Raw genomic sequence first — 22173 nt, forward strand, 5'->3', positions numbered from 1 at the left:
CTTGTGGCTCAGTGACTCACTTGAATGAATGGCTAATTAAGTATGCAGGCCCCATTGTCTCCTCAGGTGCGAACCACTAAATATGCATCATTGACGCCCACTCCACATATTGCCTTTCCAAACAGAAAGTGCTTTGCAAAATTCAAATCAATGTATTGTGTTATGTGAATGATAAGGCAGGATGATTTTCAAAAAAACACTAGGTGATGACATCCATAAGACAAAAGTCTTATTGGCACATATTTAGTATGTGTTTTGTGGTCTTATTTCAGAAACTTTAGTTTTTAGTTTTTTTCAATAACCATGCATAAACATTATTTTCTCAAAAATGCAGCAGACATGTACATTCTTGTTGCTCACATATTATGGAAGCCCTGTTTGTGCTAAATAGTGTGTAATTTTTTTTTTTTGCCATTAATATGTTTTTATAAGCAACTGAAAAAAGCACAAATGTCAGGGCATGTCAGAACATCTCAAGGACCCCAAAAACACCTTAGATCCCAGAGGGTTAATAACCAGACTGACTTTATTTAATGTTTTTCATACATTTACAGAAATTCCTATTGAGAATTAACAGAGGGTTAGATGTTGTTTTGTTTAAGTTACCATTATGGGGATCAGTGTTTGCTTCAGGTGGGCTCTTGACCCTTGACTTTAACATCACTTTTTTGTATAGCTACTGTAACTGTGTGTTTAAAGACACATTTGCTGTAGCAAAACCAAAGTGAATAAAACTGAGGTCAGGTTATATAAGGGTTATTAGATTATGATATCCTCACATAATGTTTGGAACACCAATCATCCCTTGTCAATTCCCTTATCAAAAATGTGTTTAAATTTAATATAGTGTTTTAGTTTACATTTATTACAACTTAATTTTATATTACTACACTACAAAACTACAGCAAAATATCAAACAGTACTGTACAATCAGTTGTGAAGTATTTTTAAACTCATCATTCACTAAAGACAACACACACAGACAACAAGAATCAGCCAGTGAATCTCAACAATGGTGACAATCAACAAAAAATATTACAAAATCTGAACACCACAAAACACGCTTCTAAAAGTCAACATAAAACCAACAGCAAAAATAAAAGCAAAAAGTTAAAATTAAAGAAAATAACCAGAAAATTCAGCTGCATAATTTATTAATGCTGCAATGCATGCTGGGAGTCATGGCTGTTTTTTTTGTTTTGTTTTTTGTACAATGCTGGTACCCAACATGCATTGCAGCATGAAACTTATGATTGTCACTATTGTTGAGATTCATACGCCGAATCTTGATGTCTGTGTGTGTCTGGCTGATTTAGAAGTTCAAAATGTTCTGAGTAAAAACTTTTTAAAATCATTCATATTTTCTGGATGGCAATTCCCTGATAGATTTCGATCTGTAAAATCACAATGACTAGCCTGACTTCGTCATTCTCATATTCTAGTCAGAATGTGAGTCTGATACCGCTCCATATAGATTTGATTATGGGGCGTGTCTCAACCGAACCAAGAAAAAAAAAACCTCTGCACTCAATTGGATAGACCTACAACCAATCAGAGCAACGGAGTAAATGACGCATGTTCTTCATTCATATTTTCAAACAACAAAATGTCGCGGCTCTCTGTTCCTCTTTTAAAATGAATGCGCTGTGGATATCTTCTATAACAGACGCGATGCCGGAATCTACACATGATGTTTCATAAACAAAGTTCGGGAGGAGCACGTACAAATAATCAATCCAATATCAACTTGTCATCAAACAATGCCATGTCTAACGTTACCCTATCTATCAGCATGAGGAAGCATTTTCACTCTGTCAACTTACCTAACAGTCCTTGACAGTTTTTCAGCATCCCTCCACCACCCCGAATCCTCACTCTTGTCTTGTTCTCTCACAACCAGGAATACAGGGGGAGTGGCTACCGAGCCCACAGCCCTCTCCTCGGACAGCACGTCATATACGCATATCTGACTTATTTGTGTGAACTCGTGAAATCTCATATACACATTTATTCTATCTGACTTATTTGTAAGTGTAAACTCGTGAAATCTCAATTCTCCAGCTGCAGTCGTCTTTGTTGTAAACTAATTCAAATCAAGCGCTCTTTGTTGACGTGGGTGATTACGTAACCGCAGATCATATGTCCATCATCGATTAAAGCCCACCCTGGCAATTTGATTGGCTCGGCCTTTTGGGAGCCGGGCATAATTACTCCTCAACGGATCGAGTCCAGACCGAACTTCCCGACCAAAAAATGTTGTGGGCAGGGTTCGGGCTGGCACCCAGGCTACACAATGACACCAAATTCAAAAATACAAAACATCACTCTTACGGCCTCAGCCTTATGGGTGTTGCCTGTGTGTATTCGTGTGTTTGTTTCGTTTTCTAATTGGGGTTTCTTTCTGAGTGTAGGCTCCGCCCTTGCGCACCTGTGGCCCGTTGCTCTGATGGCTCGTGCTGAGCATATAAGTGGAGTGTGAAGGAGGGTGAGGAACGCGACGGTGACTCCGTGCGCGTCATGATGCCTAGCCGCTGGTCAACTCAAGCTGTGTTCTTTGTCTTTTGTGCTACTATTTTGTTTCCTTTTGTTAGTGTTTGTTATGTCTGTGTTGACTTTAGTGTGGAGTAAATGTGTGTTTACATGTGAAGAGAGAAAAAATCGAGAGACGTGAGTTTGTGCAGTCATTTATTAGTCTTAATAAATGTTTTAAACTGCTCTCTGCCTTGCGTCTCCTTTTATGTTGCTGAACCCTTTCGAAACGAGCATTTTAACAACACAGGTTCGTAACAGTAAACTAATTCAAATCAAGCGCTCTTTGTTGACGTGGGTGATTACGTAACCGCAGATCATATGTCCATCATCGATTAAAGCCCACCCTGGCAATTTGATTGGCTCGGCCTTTTGGGAGCCGGGCATAATTACTCCTCAACGGATCGAGTCCAGACCGAACTTCCCGACCAAAAAATGTTGTGGGAAGGGTTCGGGCTGGCACCCAGGCTACACAATGACACCAAATTCAAAAATACAAAACATCACTCTTATTAAAACATCTGACAATAAATGATATCAGTGAATCAGGCTATATGATGATTATGATCATTAACAAATAGCCTTTGTCAACTTTTCCTATTTTCTTTCAGGTTTTTTTTTTTGCAAATGCAAGTGTATTTTAAAGACACATCTACAGCAATCAAAGAAAAGCTAATGTTAGAAAGTCAAGGGTCAAGAGCCCAACTAAAGCAGTGATTCAAGCAAACACTGATCAACATCATGGAAACATCAAATGAAAATAAAATGACATGTAAACCTCTGTCACCTTTTAATAAAAACTTCTGTAGAAGTCTGCCAGAAATAAAGTCAGTTTGGTTGGTAATAAGTGAAGCTGGTAATGCTGTTTGTGGAGTTGTTTAATCCTCCTCTGCTGAGATCTTTTGCTAAGATTTACTGTCTTCTATCATGATTTCATCTTTTTTCTGTTCTTCTAGTTCCTCTTTCCTTCAGTGATTCTGCTTGTTAACAGCAGGTGTTCATCAGTGTCTCAATTAAAATTAACTGAATTCACTCAGTTCCAACGTTTCAGTGAATTCAATTCACTGAATTCACAATGAAATGATTCACTCAGTCAAGGGGACTATATTATGCCTCGTTTCCACTGAGCAGTCCGGTACGGTACGGGACAGTACGGTACGGTTCGGGTCTGTTAACCATGATCTGGCTAGCGTTTCCACTGCCAACAGTACCCTTACTTGATAGGCGTGATGTTTCGATCGACGTCATTTTCGCGCGAAGAAGAACATAGTAAACTACAATGGATGACATACAGCAGATCTTGTTCTTGCTTCTCAACATGTTTGTCACAAGAAGACAAGCGCCGACATTAGGCTTTTCTCAATATCAAGTACGCAAAGTTTGTACTTGCCATGTGCGACTCCTACATGGTACAGCGCGTTCTTAAAAGCGTCACTCAGCTCGCTACTCCGGTTATCTCTGTTAACTTACTCTGTATGTACATTTTAAGCAACAATAAAACGAAATATGTTATAAAACACCACTCTGCCTCTTTTCGTTTTCATTTAAATAAATTAAACATTATAGGGACACAAATGTGGTTCATGTGCAACGCATATTGATTATTCACTGCACGATATACGTTATTCTATTTATAACAAAACAAAATTTAAAACACAACCCTAACGTTACCTCTTTTCGTTTAAATAAATAAATAAAATAAACATATTCCAGGCAATATATGCGTTTGTACAAATGTTGCAATAAACATCATTGATAATCTTGTAATAAAAATGACAAGAAACCATATTTATTTTTGTAAAATTTCAGTTTTATCAATAATAGCCTATATAAAAGTTTAAGTAACGTCAAAGTACAAGAAGCTATACAATAAGAAATAAAGCAAACAATTCAGTCAAATATCCAAATGCAGCGCTCTATAGTCTACATTACAAGTAAAGTTAAACACAAATAACGTTAACTAAACTTAGCCCTAAGCCAAAACGATTGACAGGGAACTCATTATATATTCACGGGACCAAAGATCGCCCGTGAGGTCTACACAAAACGAATTATATCTTATGTTTAACCACTACCGTCGGAGTCAGTGACGAACGCCGAGGACTAGCCGAGGAAAGGCTCATCCAGCCGGGAAACATGAGCGCCGAGCGCCCGCTGAACGCATGGATCTCACAACCGGGGGAAAAAAAAATCATCTTTATAAATAAACCACAGATTTGAGCTTTAAACAACTACATTCTCGCCTGAAAAACTCTTAAAATTACATTTTGTGATACAGTAACAGTAGTATTAAACTTTATATTAAAAAATGGCGCTTCTTATGTTGTCATTCCTCTTGTAGCACGCGCAAGTGACGATTCTCTGTCAACCAATCAACATCCTGCAGTGAGTCTAGCTCCACCTTTTAGTACCGTTCCACTGTGCTAGGTACCCCAATGGAAGGGTACCTAAAAAGTGGTACGGTACGGTTCGGCATTTTGGTACCATTCACAACTTTTGATAGTGGAAACGCAAATAAATGCGTACCGTTCCGTACCGTACCGCTCAGTGGAAACGAGGCATTAGTGAACTAATGTAGGGAATAGTGAATGAGGGTATAGGGTGTGATTTGGAACACAGCCTCTGAGTGTCGACTTTGAGCACTGTTAATTCACAGTATATTCCTGTAGGCTACTTTCTCGAAAACTACAAATATCACCCAGAATGCATTTTTTTTACGGTATATTGCTGTTTTAATGGAAAAAATCATGTTACTGTCAGAATTTGGCCTTTTTTACAGCAAGGGTTAACAGTGTAGGCTATATGTTTATAATGCATTTTATAATAGACATATTGATTCAGAGGTGGAAAGTCAAGGTTCAGAAAGTAAAAGTCCTCCTCAGTATTTTGTTCCAATCACCTGGATTTGCTAATTCATCAGGAGAGAGAACTAATTAGTGAAATCAGCTGACTGAGTTCATGAGAAGGATGGACATGTGGCAGGACCTTTACTTTCTGACTCCTGGACTATACACCACCTCTCACATCCATCTTTCTGGAGCTTCTTCTGGAACTTAGAGATGCCGCTGTACTGTTCCTTGTATTCTGTTGTGTTGCTTTCCTTTGTTGTCGGCCAGTATTCAACCCAGGTGTGCTCTTCAAAGATGTACTGCACACTAAAACAACAGACAAGAGAAGTCAAAACAGACCAAATTACTGACTTAACTACACTTCAATTTACAAAGCATGTGCATAATTTCTTTGGAAAGAGTCAATGAACAACATGGATATCCAATACACATTTAGTTTCACCTGAACAAAACATTTTAATCACAGGTAGGGCTAGGCGATATATATCGTGAGATTGTTATGCACATCTCGTCAGTAAAGCCGGTTCCTTGATTAGTAGTAAATCACCATCACCTGCTTTCAGATGGAGCGGCATTTACTACAAAGAACCGTAGTTAACTGACAAGCTGAGCCATATCGCATTAATATCGCGGACGTATCGCCAGCTATTATTAATGCGATATGGCTCAGCTTGTCAGTAAACTACGGCTCGTTGTACACAGCAAAAACTCCAGTGTTAAATTAACACTCCTGGGAGTGTATGAGTCCACACTCAAGAGTGTTTAAGTTAATGAGATAATTAAGTGATTAATTTAGTGATGATTGATCATTATTGAAGACACCTGATGTTAACAAGCAGAATCACTGAAGGAGAAAATCACAAATTGTAAGTTACCGTTATGACGATCAATGGTTGCTTTAGTTGGACTCTTGACCCATATATTATTAACTTTAGATTTTGTTTGTCTGTTGTTTCTGAATTATAATCACCAGTTGAACAAAGAAAAAAGTGATTGATGGTGTTGGTTATGTTATGACAATCATCATTTGAACTTGATCACTGAATTCATTAAAATCCTTCTTTCTGACTTCGATTTATGTTGTTGGTTAGTTAATCTGCATAAATGCCCAGAATTTTTGATAATATGAAGGATTTCTTAAAAGTTGTTTAAAAAAAAATCATTCTTTTAGGCACACACAGATGTCAAGATTCAGTCTATGCATCTCAACAATGGTGACGAGCAGAATATTCAATTAGGAAAAGTAAATTACATAGACAGTTCAGATCATAATTTATTCATACCGCAATGCATGATGGGAGCCATGAATGAGTTGTGATTGGTGGTAGCCACTAGCCTGGTTAAAACCAGACCCTTCTCAGTTGAAACTGAGTGTAGGGTCTGGAGAAGCTATGTAGACAAATCATTTCCAAAGGGGCGTCACCAACCGACGTAGCTCAGCTTGATTGACAGGTGATCTGACCAATCATACTTCGCCATCCGCCATTTTGTCCGACAAAGCAGTCAGGAGAGTAGATTAATAAATGATGATTTGAACTTGAATAACGGAGTGTACTGACGCCTTTCCGTGGTTAAAACAACATTCCTTCTTATGTTTGTTCATGTTTATTTGAGGCTATAAATTAACTAGAAGGAAGAGATGATCGGTTCACAAGAACAGCTTTAACTGATGCTCTACAGCGATCTGTCACGGCACATTAAAGAGCAACAAAACGGTATTTATTGTTTAAATTTCTTTTAAAAAATTACCAAATTTGAAAGCTGAGACTTTGTTTAATATGTTTAATATCAAACATAACCGAAAAGTAGCCTGCTCTGTCCTGTCTGCCAGCGTGTTGTCAGTCTCCTCTCTGCTCCGCAATGTATTTTTCACTGCGTGAGAACTCCTTCAGCGTCGCTGCGCTGTCGTCATCATGTAAATCCCTCCCCAAACGTTTCTGATTGGTGCCGCGATTTCGGCGGCACAGAAATGAGTTTGAATGGGCTCTTCTCCAGAGTAGACTATCCTGGAGAGAGAATTAAAATTCGCCGGAAGTAGTTTGGGTTTTCCCAGGCTAGGCAGCCACTGCACTGCCTTTATTATTGTCACCATTGTTGAGATTCACAGGCTGATTATTGATGTCTGTGTTTTAAATGAATTTATCTGAATATCTTTTGATCAGAACAATGTTTATTAAATATATTGAATTATAAGTAAAGTACTGATAATCATAGGCTGAAGAAGCACTAAACTGCAGCTAACAAGTTAAACCAAACTATCTCAATAAGTTTCCTTTTTCAGTTCACAACATGATTATGTCAAAACATAACCAACACTATAAGATAACATTTTACTTTGTTCATTTAACTGTTATAAATCAATAACAGCAGACAAACAACAGTAAACATTAAAGTAAACATATAATGGTCTAGAGCCCAACTAAAGCAAACACCCATCACCTTAATGGTAACTTACAATTTGTGATTTTCTTCTTCAGTGATTCTGCTTGTTAACATCAGGTGTCTTCAATAATGCTCAATCATCACTAAATTAATCACTTAATTATCTCCTCAGCCCTAAATGCCGCTTCATCTGAAAGCAGGTGATGGTGATTTACTACTAATCAAGGGAACCGGCTTTACTGACGAGATGCGCATAACAATATCGCAATTTAAATCGCCCAGCCCTAATTTTTAGTGTTTAGAAGTATATAACATTTGAAATTAGTCTCTTCAGGTGTTTCGTTGACATCTTTATATTCTGTTTTGGCCTTATTTTTCAACCTGTTCCGATTTTTCTATTCTCTATTACGTTTTTTGAACGTCACAGTATTTGCAGCGGAACTGCCAAATAAGGACATCGACTACCGGCTCAACACTTCGAGCAATCCGCCATATTTATTTCTTGCTACGATTTTGTAGTCCAAGCTCAAAGATGCAGAACTTACGAGAGGGTAAATCAAAATGTTCGGTTGTTGGATTTAGTAACCCACACGCTTCATTACACCATCTCCCGGCATCAGAACCTCCTCAAAGTGCCTGGTTGAGTTTTATTTTTAACGGAAATGTACCCATAAAGTTATTTTTGTGTGTGCGAACGCGAAGCACTTCAAGGATCACTACTTCAGCAACAACAGGGTTTTTCCTGCATTGAACTTGTTTTAGTGCCCGGCAAAGTCTTATTTGATCAGTGAGTAATGTAGATGAACTGCCGCGCTTGTGACAGGGCGCATGTTTAACTGAAAGAACGAGCAGAGAGTGAGAGAGAGAGAGAGAGCCGCTCTCTCTCTCTTCCGAGCCAGGCGAAAGTGTAAACAAGACTTCACCGTCTCCAAACTAGGCGCTGTCTTGCTCTCTCTCCCTCGCACATATTAATCAAAATAAATCGACACAGTGGTAAAAGGTTGGAAGACCAAAGTTTCATGTGGAGCATTCGGAGATATTTTTTTCCTGAATTACCGTGTGAATTGTGCTAAATAAGTTGCCTTATCTTTTCTGAAAAGCGTTCCGGGCATTAAGCTGACATAAAACAACACTTTAATAAAATGAAAAAACTATCCAATGATGAAATGTTTTCTGTGTTGACACAAATCTTGGATGTCCAAAAGTTTCTGTGCCGCTAGATAATCGTATCTCTGCTATCAAACTATAAAAATGGCCGATCGGGGTGGAGTTGAACCGAGTGTCACTTCTGCAACCTGGAGAGGGGGCGGGGTATGACGTGTCTCATTTGCATTTAAAAAGACCGCACCAAAACGAGTTGCTCTCAGACGCACATCAGAAAAGGGGTAGAAAAGGGGCCTGTGGAGCTATAATAATGAGGAATTCAGACCCAAGCATTGCAGTTACGCTCTATATAGACTACAAATGTATGATTTAAATGTAAAAAGGAATGATTTATAACAGTGATGCGCGGGTTGATCCGAAATGAGCGGGTGCCTGCGGTCACCCGCGGTTACCCGCGGTTATGAGTCATCCAAAAATATTTTTAATGATATTCGGGTCGCGGTCGGTCGGGTCGTTTGAAATAAAGATGCCAATTAAACCTTTGTAATTTAGATAGTACTAGAGAGCATATGAGCGGAGTGGAGCAGTGAGAATCTCCGCTCATCATCGCTCACGGAAATGTTCGCTCCCCCGCTCAAAGCTACATCAGGCCACTCCGCTCATCATCGCTCAGCGCTCAACGCAGTTTGCTCCGCGCTCCACTCAAATCGCCCCCCGCTCGCTCCAAAAAAGGAAAAAAAAATCTACATGTATATCACTTTTAGCTTAGACCACAGCCTTACCTCCTAAAGAACTGATGAGCAACTACAACATTTTTCAAATAGAAATGTTTTATTTCAAATTACAAATTAGGCCTATGTAAGAAGGAATATAGCCAAAGTCCTGTAAAATTAAACGAATAAATGGGCCTAATAATATAAATAACAATTATATAAACAAAAATATAGCCTACATAAAAATTTTAAAAGTAAATTTACTATTAGGCCAGAATTTTGATAAGTGAACTTTTGCGCAAACGCGCACGATTAAAATTTAAATGGGCGTATATCCATTGTACACACAAACTGCTGTAAAATAAAACGAATAAATGGGCCTAATAATATAAATAAAATTTATATAAACAAAAATATAAAAAAAATATACATAAACGTTTCAAAAGTAGGCTAAATTAGCCTAACTATTAGGCCAACATTCTTATAACTGAACTTTTGCGCAGGATTAAAATTTAAATGGGCTTGTATCAATTGTTTGAATATTACGCTATATTTAATTTACACTTTGTTACAGGTTACCGTATTCAATTTGCTAACCTTTTGCTTTCTTCCCAGCGTGTTCACATCACACTGCATGTTTACGAGAGATGTGTCTTTTTAGATTCCAAAATGAACCTTTACTGACTGGAACGATGTCTCCACATTCGTTTTCTTCTACCACATTATAGTTAGTTTTATATTATAGTAGCCTACACCTGTAGCCTATGACTTCTTATTTTCCTTTTTGAAGTAGCCTACTTTTTGAACTCCATTATTGAGCCGAGTTTTGACTGAAAATAGAATCCATCTTGCAGTCATCAACAGTAGGCCTAGACTGAGTCAGGCTTGACTGAGCATGCTTCAGAATCGTGGTGTGCGCGGAGCGAAATTGGAGCGGGAAATAGGGCGACGCTCCGTCCTTTTAAAAATGCCGCTCTGCGCTCTGTCCAAAAATGCGGGTCAGGAAGCGGGTCGGGTACAATATTTTCTACTTTTTTTTTTGCGGTCCGAGTTGCGGGCGGGTTAGTTGAAAACGTCGGTCGGGTGCGGGTTGTTTATACATTGACCCGCGCATCACTGATTTATAAGCATATGACTTCTTTAAGTTAGAGATTAACTCAATTAGAGATTAGGCTCTAATTGAGTTCAGTGATTCAGGTCAAATAACTGTCAAATCTGACTGTTATAATTCAGTTACAGCAGCCAAACAAAATGTAAAGTTAAACTTTTAAAGCTCAACTGCCCACTAAATCAAACACTGATCTCCATAACGGTGACTAAAAGTGTGAATTTTTTTCCTTCAGTGATTCTACTTGTTAACATCAGGTGTCTTCAGTAATGGTCAATCATCACTCAATCAATCACTTAATCACTGAAAGCAGGTGAAGGCGATTACTAATCAAGGAACCGGCTTTACTGACGAGATGCGCATATCAATGTCATGTGATATATCGCCCAGCCCTAGTCTTGAGCCTGGAGCCAAATAAACTCCCAGGAGAGTTCATTTAACACTGTAGTTTTGCTGTGTAGATGATTTCACTAATTAGTTCTCTCTCCTGCTGAATTAACAAATCCAGGTGATTGGAACAAAATACTGAGGAGGACTTTTACTTTCTGAACCTGGACTTTACACCTCTACATCAGTGGTTCTCAACTCCAGTCCTCGGGACCCGTTGCTCTGCACATTTTGTATGTCTCTCTTATCTTACACACTCAGTTCAGTTCATGGAGACTCTCTTAATGAGCTGATGATCTGATTCAGGTGTGTTAAATAAGGGAGACATACAAAATGTGCAGAGCAGCGGGTCCCGAGGACTGGAGTTGAGAACCACTGCTCTACATAAAGCTCAGGCAAATCCTGTTATTCACAAACACACAGTACACACTTACATTCCTCCGAGCCTTGGCAGGTTTTTGGATTTGCCTATGATGAGGTACGACTTGCCTTCTACCAATCCTAAACTCTCTCTGCAACCGGGACGACCCAAAAATGGTCTGACACTCCCCTGAACATTATCATCAGTGCCTACAGGACAGAACAGTGTTTAGGATACACTTCAATGCAATTTAGCCTTATTCTGACCATGTATTTGAAAGGACAAACAGCTTTCCGAATCAGACAAACTTCAAATGCATTTCATGATCATTGGAGGAAAATGGAGAGAATAATAAACTGTACCTTCTTTCAGCACTTGCTCCACCTTCAAGTGATAGATGTCAGAGTCATGTGTCAGATTCATCTTACCCACTTTCACTTTATAAACTGTCAAACATAAGTGTAATATTGTTATTGGCATAAAAACTGATTAGATTGGATTTTGGTGGCAGAACTCAAGCTTTTTTATTGCATTTACACAAGGGTTAAACAAATAGTTCACTCAAATAGGGGAATTGTCATCATTAATGTGTCTTATGTTGTTCCAGACCTCTTAACCAGATTTACCCGTGTCATGTGTACGAAAGTCTTTATTGAGATTAACAGAGGTTTAGATGTTGATGATCTATTGAAAATAATATTTTGGTTTGGTGTCACCATAATGGCGATCAGTATTTGCTTTAGTTGGGCAGTTTGACAATGATTTAATTCTAGGTTTTCTCTGGCTGCTGTACCTACTTGTTATGACAAGAACAGTAAGAGAAAATGTCATCAGATGATGACAACTAGATAATGATATAATCATCATGTAAAGGTCTGATCAGCTGATCTATTCTTGATGGTCATGTGTTTTATTAATTTCGTATAATTGATTGTAGTAATGTTTCTACAGCAGAACATCTGATAGTGTATAAATATGAAAATCTGCATTATAAAAAAAAATAAAAAATTGAATGACTGTTTCACTTATACACACTCAAACCTCAATAATTAAAGGGATAGTTCACCCAAAAATGAAAATTCTGTCAGTAATTACTCACCCTCATGTTGTTCCAACCCCGTAAGACCTTCGTTCATCTTCGGAACACAAATTAAGATATTTTTTATTAAATCTGAGAGCTGATCACTCCTCCATAGGCTTCTAAGGGACTGAAACTTGCTGGCCCAGAAAATGTGTTAAAGACATCGTTAATATAGTCCAAGTGACTACAGTGGCTTAATCTTAAGTTTATCAAGCGACGAGAATACTTTTTGTGCGCAAAAACAAACACAAATAACAACTTTATTCCACTTTTCATTTCCTTCTCTCTGGGCCTCGGGTCTTTTCACATAGTGTTTAAGCGTTGTGACGGTTCAATGAGTGGTTGTGCAGTGAGTGATTGTGTGTTTGTCCCCGAGTTACAGGTTGATTGCTGGGGGGCGTGGTTTTACACCTGAACCAGATCATGATACTTTAAAAGACGCTGGGTCAAACAGAGAGGTAGACGATGGTGGTGCGGCTCTGGAGGCTTCCGGAGAGCTGACGGGACGTGTGTGCTATGGGAGAGCACAACCGCTTCGGAGATCTGATGTGATGTACTTTCCCCTGATGACGATATTTTGATTTGGACTTCTCGTTATGTTTGGTTGTACTGATATCACCTGAGCTGGCTTACTTACATTTACATGTTGACCCGCTGACTAACACTTATACTGATCTCTTGACACTTCATGTTTATTACTTTATTTAAATAAATCTTACTGTTTACGCAGCGGTTGTGTGGCGTCTCCCTTACTTTGTTGCGATCTTTGAGAAGAATCGTAACAAATGGGGGCTCGTCCTAAAAGAGTAATTAGTTAACAAATGAGTTTTTTTTTTATTATTATTAAAATGTAGGCATTGTTTAGCTCATTTGGTAGACTGGTGCTCTGTTGGATGATAATGTGAAAAAGTTGATCTTGTTTATTTCGCATTATTTTGGAGATGTACGTAAATCTTTGATTAGATTACGTTTGAGATGTCCTGTAAGTTCGAAGGTAGTTATTTAGGGTAAGTGCATGTTATTAATGTACGGATGAAACCTTATTCATTTTTCCCCAGTAGGGATTAGCAACGCTTTGCGTTGATTTGTTATTTTGCCTTTTTTATTTTTGTGCAGGCTTTTGGGTGAAGCACACCGCCGTGGCTACGGATTGGGCTGTATTGCTCAGTTTCGAAACCAGCGGTATTTGGTGTTTAAAGTCGCTTTACTCTTGAAAGCTGCATGAAGATTAGGCATAGAATAGGTTAGTGGGTTGTTAGGTAGGGTAGAAGGGGAGAAGTTGAATGAGTGTTTTCGTCCGTTGCTTATTAGGTTTTTAAAATGCACTTACTTTAAGTCGAGAGTGTAATCAACAAGTTTGAAGGTTAAAATGACGTCCGTTGAAGAATTTGTTAAAGCTCCGTCGGAGGACGTGTTAAATTCGTTTGTGAAACAACAGTTGTGGGAACTTGTAGAGCATTTTAAAATTGGTGATGTGGATAAAAAAATAAAGAAGAACGAACTTCGTTCTATTGTGAGAGATTGTTTAGTCGAAAATAATCTTTTGATCGTTCCCGCAAAGAAAAAACATGACGTTGAAAGAAAAGCTTCGTTAGATATTTTTTCAGGGTTGTCTTTCGAACAGAAAAAAGAGATTTTGCAAATGCAACAGAGTCACGATAGAGATTTGGTCATGGAAACTAAACGGTATGAGTTGGAAATTGAGAAATTAAGAACAGATAATTTACTCAAACAACGCGAAATTGAATTTGCACAGAAAAGATTTGAGTCTGAAAAATCAGAACGGGAGTTTGAGCTGCAGGCGGAACGTTTGCAATTGATTAAGGAGGGTATATTATCCCCAGAGGGTGGTGAGAAGTTACATTTGTCTGGCAGTTTTGACTTTGCCGGTAATTTAAGACTGCTCCCTAGATTCAACGAACATGACCCTGATGTTTTTTTCTCTTTATTTGAGACTATAGCGGAAGAGGGGAAATGGCCAAGTGCGGTCCGAGTTATTATGCTTCAAACTGTCATTACAGGTAAAGCACAGGAAGCATACGCAGCGCTTACAATGGAGGACAGAAGAAGCTATGATAAGGTAAAAATTACTATCCTAAAAGCTTATGAGTTAGTTCCTGAGGCATACCGCCAGCGTTTTAGGAATTGGAGAAAAGGTGACCGCCAAACACATTCTGAGGTGGTAAGAGAACTTGTTTCACATTTTGATCATTGGTGTATTGCTTCCGATGTTGATAATTTTGAGAAGTTGCGTAACTTGGTTATTTTAGAACAATTTAAGAACATTGTACCTGACTATATTGCTACATATATAAACGAGAAGAAGCCAAATAACGCGAGTGAAGCTGCAATCTTGGCAGATGATTACATATTGACGCATAAAAACGTGTACCAAGAGGATCGACCAGGGCGTCAGTATGGTAACTTTAGTGAAAATAGGGCGGCATCAAAGAGATTTGAGAAAACTTATGTTTCAAATTTTGAGAATAAAGGTTGTGGGAGGAGTGACCGAGATTTAGTATGCAATTACTGTTTCAATGTTGGTCATTGGAAAAATAAGTGTCCTATTTTGGCCTCATAGTTGAAATTCAGTCCAAAGAATAAGACGAATGCAAATGTTAGTCCTGTATTGTTGACGGAGACTACAGGAATTAATGATTTTGCGGGTAGTGTTTCTATGGAAGTAGGGAATGCAGTGTCTGAGTCAAAGAGTGACAGCACAAAACACTTTGCACCATTCATTACGGAGGGTTTTGTTTCTTTGATTAATTCTGATAAAAAAGTTCCAGTTAAGATTTTGAGAGATACTGGAGCTTCAGAATCCTTTATTCTTGAATCGGTCCTGCCTTTTTCTGATGCATCAAGTGAAGGGAAGAATGTTTTAATCAGGGGAATTGGATTACAAACTCTTTCTGTCCCTTTGCACAGGATAAACTTGACTTCGGAGTTGGTCTGTGGAGAAGTAACCCTGGGAGTGCGTCCATCATTGCCAGTGGATGGTGTCATGGTAATACTGGGGAATAATTTAGCTGGAGATAGGGTATGGCGAGAGGTAATTCCACCACCTGTGGTAGTGTCCACGCCATTGATTGAAAAGTCAGATGTACTAATGCAAGAATTCCCTGAGGTATTTGTAACGTGTGCAGTAACTCGTTCGAGAAGTCGGGAGGCATCTTGTGAAGAAAAAGAGGTGTTTAATTGTGTTGTGCCTGGTTTGTCTACTCTTTTTCCTATTACTCATAGGGAGTTGATGACTGCACAACAGAATGATCGTGGGTTACAACAACTGTTTGAGAATGTCATTCCATCACAGGAGGTAAGAAGTGCTGCCAGTGGATATTTTATCCAGGATGAGATACTCTTAAGGAAATTTATCCCCTGTAAGAAAGGTTTGATGGAGGAATCTGTAATTCAGGTAGTGGTGCCAAAACAATTTCGAGAGGTGGTGATGCGAATTTCACATGGTGAAGTTGCTGGTCATTTCGGCGTAAATAAAACGTATAACAGAGTTTTGAGACAGTTTTATTGGCCATGTTTGAAAAAGGATATTTCGGCCTTTATTAAAACGTGCCATATCTGTCAGTTAACAGGGAAACCCAATCAATCTTTGAGACCAGTGCCTCTGTGTCCGATTGCGGTTACAAGTAAACCCTTTGAGCATCTAATAATTGACTGCGTGGGTCCATTACCTAAATCAAAATCAGGTAATGTATATTTGCTGACTGTGATGTGTCAGGCAACTCGATACCCGGCAGCTTATCCGATCAGAAGAATTACTACTAAAGCAGTTGTGAAAGCTTTAACCCAATTCATCTCTATTTTTGGGATACCAAAGATTATTCAGAGCGATAAAGGGTCTAATTTCACTTCACGTATGTTTGCTGAGATTTTGAGAGTGATTAAGGTCAAGCACAATCAATCAAGCCCATATCACGCCCAAAGTCAAGGTGTGCTCGAACGGTTCCACCAAACATTGAAAGCGTTATTACGTGCTTACTGTGTGGAATTGAACCGCGACTGGGAGGAGGGTTTACCCTGGTTGTTACTCGCAGCTAGAGAGGTACAACAAGAGAGTTTGGGTTTTAGCCCAAATGATCTTGTGTTTGGTCACAGTGTACGTGGTCCTCTTTCTGTTTTGAGGGAAGGATTGGGTGAAAAGGATCCTCCTCAAAATTTGTTGGAATATGTAGATGGTTTCCGTAGACGTTTATTTTTAGCTGGAATGAGTGCTCAGAAAAACCTTGTTGGAGCACAAGAAAAAATGAAGAAACACTTTGACAAACATACTGAATGCCGTGTTTTTATACCGGGGGATCAGGTGTTGGTTTTGTTACCTTCATCTGGCTCTCCTTTTTGCGCACGATTTACTGGTCCGTATACTGTTCTTCGAAAAATGACTGACCAAAATGATCAAATTGCAACTCCAAATCGGCGTAAGGCTAAACAGTGTTTTCACGTAAATTTACTTAAGCCTTATCATTCTCGTATTTCTGACACTCAACTGGTTAAGCCAACTGTTACTGTTGCTGCTGTCCCTTTGGATAATTCTCAACCTTTTTCGGTAGTCGGAGGGGAGGATGTGATTGAACCTGGAGACTGTGTTTTGCTGCCACGGTTAAAGAATTCAGAGACCCTTCAGAATCTGGAGGTTTTGTTTTCACATTTGTCCGAGTTAAAAAGGTCAGAATTGATAGAGTTGTTGTTTGATTTTCCTAGTTTGTTTGCAGATGTGCCCACCCGTACGCATCTGATCCAGCATGATGTGGATGTGGGAGATGCGCGACCTATTCGTCAGCGTTTTTACAGGGTTCCTATCAATAAGCGGAATGTGCTGGAGTCAGAGGTTCAGTATATGCTTAAGAATGAGATCGCTACTCCTTCATGCTCCAGTTGGGCTTCACCATGCTTGTTGGTAAAAAAGCCAGATTCTACTTATAGATTTTGCACTGATTACCGCAAGTTAAACGCTATTACTAAACCTGACGCTTTTCCACTTCCTCGAATGGAGGATTGTGTGGATCAGGTGGGTTCTGCTAAGTTTGTAAGCAAACTAGACCTTCTAAAGGGATATTGGCAAGTGCCTTTAACTTTTTTGGTGATGTGAAAATTTTGTGATGTGAAAATATTAATGGAACAACATATTTGTTAGACTATAAAACCTCAGTGAATCAGTCTATTTCATGATGATTATAAAACCATCAATAGGTAACCATCATCACCTGATATCATTTCACTTTAACTTTCTTGGCAGCTGCAAATGGGTTTGACTAACACACTGTCACAGCAGCCAAAAAAGACAAAAGATATAATACGAGTTAAGAGCCCAACTAATGGAAACACTAATCACTGTTATGGTGATTTCAAATGAAACACATTAGAGTTAAACCTCTGTTAATTCTCAATAAAACTTCTGTAGACGTCTGACAGAAATGAAGTCAGTCTGGTTAGTAATAAGTGAAGCTGGTAATGCTGTTTGTGGAGTTGTTTAATCCTCCTCTGCTGAGATCTTCACAGATTTAATGTCTTCTTTTCTCTTCAGTTGATTTCATCTGAGGCTGTGGCTGAAATTACTGCATATTTAATATACACAGATTTTTTGGCTACGATAAGGTCCAGTTCTGGTTTATTTCTTTGCTCTTGGCTGACATGTGGCATTGCTATGCAGAGGTGTAAAGTCCAGGTTCAGAGAGTAAAAGTCCTCCTCAGTATTTTGTTCCAATCACCTGGATTTGCTAATTCAGCAGGAGAGAGAACTAATTAGTGAAATCAGATGACTGAGTTTATGGGTGGAATAAAGATGTGGCAGGACTTTTACTCTTTGGCCCCTGGATTACCCACCTCTGAACCTCTGTTAATCTCAATAAGAACTTTTCCACACATATGACAGAAGTAAATCTGCTTAGTAATAAGTGAAGCTTGTAATGCTGTTTGTGGAGTTGTTTAATGAAGTTGGGGCCTGACATCAGATGTTTAGACGTCAACGCATTTTTTAAAAAATTTTCAACCAAAATTTGACATCTGAGTGATGGTGGAGTCGAGTCGAGTCGAGTCGAGTCGAGTCGAGTCAAGTCAAGTTTATTTATATAGCGCTTTTCACAACATAGGTTGTATCAAAGCAGCTTCACAGTAATAAATTAAAACAATACATCAGTGTTTGTTTCTAGTGGAATGTCCACGTTTGGTAATGCTGATCAATAGTATCATTGATTGATTAATTAAATTAAATATCCCCAAATATCCCCAACTGAGCAAGCCAAAGGCAACAGTGGCAAGGAACCGAAAAACTCCATCAGGTGACCTAATGGAGAAAAAAAAAACCTTGGGAGAACCCAGGCTCAGTCGGGGGCCAGTTGTCCTCTGGCGTTTAGGAAGTAGACACCGGATTTAAATGTAAGATTAAAAATATTATATGAATGCCTGGCTGAAGAGATGCGTCTTTAATCTAGTTTTAAACTGGGAGAGCGAGTCTGAGCAACGAACAGTATCAGGAAGGCTATTCCAGAGTTTTGGAGCTAAATGTGAAAATGCTCTCCCTCCTTTGGTGGATCTGGATAGCCTAGGTATGACCAAAAGCCTAGAATTTATTGATCTTAAAGAGCGCGATGGATTATAGGGCGATAGAAGAACTGGAGCTAAGCCGTTTAGTGCTTTATAAGTCAGTAGCAATACCTTGTAATTAATACGGAACTTTATAGGTAACCAATGTAGTGATGATAAAATTGGTGTTATATGGTCAAATTTTCTTGATCTAGTAAGAACTCTAGAGGCGGCATTTTGGACTAATGCTGGGTACACACCAAAAGATAATCGGGCTGATTTTGGGCCGATTTCCCCCCTTCCGACAATCCTAGCTACGTCCCGATTATCTTGATGGTTCAACAGATTATCTTATCAGATTTCCCCTTGGTGTGAGGTGTGCTAAGAGTGTCCGAACCTGCTCGGAAGAACGTCGGAGCCGCCCCGATCGCGAATCGTAAATATTCAACATGTTTAATATTTACGATCAGAAATCCTGATGTGTGGGGGGAACCCCGAGGACAAACGCGCGCACGTTCTGGAGATTATCACGTGAAACGAAACAATATCCAATCAGAAAGCGAGATGATGGAAGACGGTCATTCTCACACACACACGCACACATGCAGGAAGCTGAGTGTTAGAAGGGTTCAGTGAGGGATTAAATAGGCTAACTTTTTCTAAAGAGACAATAAATACAATAAAGAATAAATAAAGACAATAAAGAATGAATATATTTCTGTATAAAAGGTTATATATAATGGTGGTTACAATGTTGTTGTTTTTTTTTTCTGTGAATTTTCTGTGAAAATCATTCCAAACACTATCATCATAATTTCTTCCTGCATATCATCCGACATGCTTATTCTGAAGTCTCGCGAGATTTTGCGAGATTTCCTGTGTTCACAGTCGAGAATCTGGTTGAAAATCTGTTTGTGTGTGGTGTGCTGTCTTTGTCTAATCATGGCACACCACACACTAAAGGAGCAAAATGCTTAAATCTAGGATTTTTTGTCCTCATGTTTGTGGTCTATCACATTTTGAAAATCTTATAAGATGTAAAAAATCTTTTGGTGTGTACCCAGCATAACTGTAGCTTGTTTATTGAGGATGCAGGACAACCAGCTAATAAAGCATTACAGTAATCTAATCTCGAGGTCATGAACGCATGAACTAACTTTTCTGCGTCAGAAACTGATAGCATATTACGTAGCTTAGCAATATTTCTAAGGTGGAAAAAGGCTGTTCTTGTAACATATGAAATATGATTTTCAAAAGACAGGTTGCAGTTTAATATAACACCCAGGTCTTTTACTGTAGAGGATAAAGTAACAGGACATCCTACTATGTTAAAGTTGTATTGTGAGAGGTTTTGTGGGTGGTTTTTTGAACCGAATATTAAAACCTCTGTCTTGTCTGGATTTAATAAAAGAAAATTGCGCGTCATCCAAACTTTTATATCTTTAACACACTCTGTCAATTTGGATAATTTAGTGTTTTCATCTGGCCGTGATAAAATATAGATTTGAGTGCCTTCAGCATAACAATGGAAACTAATTCCATGTTTCCTTATAATATTTCCAAGTGGCAGCATATACACTCACCTAAAGGATTATTAGGAACACCATACTAATACTGTGTTTGACCCCCTTTCGCCTTCAGAACTGCCTTAATTCTACGTGGCATTGATTCAACAAGGTGCTGAAAGCATTCTTTAGAAATGTGGGCCCATATTGATAGGATAGCATCTTGCAGTTGATGGAGATTTGTGGGATGCACATCCAGGGCACGAAGCTCCCGTTCCACCACATCCCAAAGATGCTCTATTGGGTTGAGATCTGGTGACTGTGGGGGCCATTTTAGTACAGTGAACTCATTGTCATGTTCAAGAAACCAATTTGAAATGATTTGAGCTTTGTGACATGGTGCATTATCCTGCTGGAAGTAACCATCAGAGGATGGGTACATGGTGGTCATAAAGGGATGGACATGGTCAGAAACAATGCTCAGGTAGGCCGTGGCATTTAAACGATGCCCAATTGGCACTAAGGGGCCTAAAGTGTGCTAAGAAAACATCCCCCACACCATTACACCACCACCACCAGCCTGCACAGTGGTAACAAGGCATGATGGATCCATGTTCTCATTCTGTTTACGCCAAATTCTGACTCTACCATCTGAATGTCTCAACAGAAATCGAGACTCATCAGACCAGGCAACATTTTTCAAGTCTTCAACTGTCCAATTTTGGTGAGCTCGTGCAAATTGTAGCCTCTTTTTCCTATTTGGAGTGGAGATGAGTGGTACCCAGTGGGGTCTTCTGCTGTTGTAGCCCATCCGCCTCAAGGTTGTGCGTGTTGTGGCTTCACAAATGCTTTGCTGCATACCTCGGTTGTAACGAGTTGTTATTTCAGTCTAAGTTGCTCTTCTATCAGCTTGAATCAGTCGGCCCATTCTCCTCTGACCTCTAGCATCAACAAGGCATTTTCGCCCACAGGACTTCCGCATACTGGATGTTTTTCCATTTTCACACCATTCTTTGTAAACCCTAGAAATGGTTGTGCGTGAAAATCCCAGTAACTGAGCAGATTGTGAAATACTCAGACCGGCCCGTCTGGCACCAACAACCATGTCACGCTCAAAATTGCTTAAATCACCTTTCTTTCCCATTCTGAAATTCAGTTTGGAGTTCAGGAGATTGTCTTGACCAGGACCACACCCCTAAATGCATTGAAGCAACTGCCATGTGATTGGTTGATTAGATAATTGCATTAATGAGAAATTGAACAGGTGTTCCTAATAATCCTTTAGGTGAGTGTATATTGAGAATAACAGAGGGCCTAACAAAGATTCCTGCGGCACTCCATAGTTTACTGGAGTTATGATCGATTTTTCTCCATTTAAATAAACAAAATGGTAGCGGTCAGATAAAAACGATCTAAACCAGCTTAATGCTTGTCCTTGAATACCAGTATAATTTTGTAGTCGATCTAAGAGTATTGTGTGATCTATAGTATCGAACGCAGCACTAAGATCAAGTAAAACTAATATTGAGATACAGCCTTGGTCAGAAGCTAAGAGTAAATCATTTGTTATTTTAACGAGCGCAGTTTCAGTGCTATGATGCGGCCTGAACCCAGACT

The 22173-nt window shown here is 39.1% G+C and overlaps 1 protein-coding gene across 2 annotated transcripts in view; it reads right to left on the minus strand.

Moving 5' to 3' along the window:
- Positions 1 to 22173, minus strand: part of LOC307152052 (complement C3-like) — a 271787-nt gene that overhangs the window by 68084 nt on the left and 181530 nt on the right. Inside the window, exons 39-41 of one of the 2 annotated variants that reach the window (XM_079860446.1) lie at positions 11796 to 11879; positions 11507 to 11642; positions 417 to 5684 (exon numbers count right to left, since the gene is read on the minus strand). The exons of the other annotated variant lie outside the window; for it this stretch is intronic. Coding sequence (XP_079716572.1) covers positions 5486 to 5684; positions 11507 to 11642; positions 11796 to 11879 — 419 coding nt within the window. The 3' untranslated portion in view covers positions 417 to 5485. Of the gene's footprint in view, positions 1 to 416; positions 5685 to 11506; positions 11643 to 11795; positions 11880 to 22173 lie in introns of those variants that run through there. 2 annotated transcript variants of the gene reach the window in all.

This window comes from Squalius cephalus, assembly GCF_949319135.1.
Source record: "Squalius cephalus genome assembly, chromosome: 2".
Lineage (NCBI taxonomy): Eukaryota > Metazoa > Chordata > Actinopteri > Cypriniformes > Leuciscidae > Squalius > Squalius cephalus.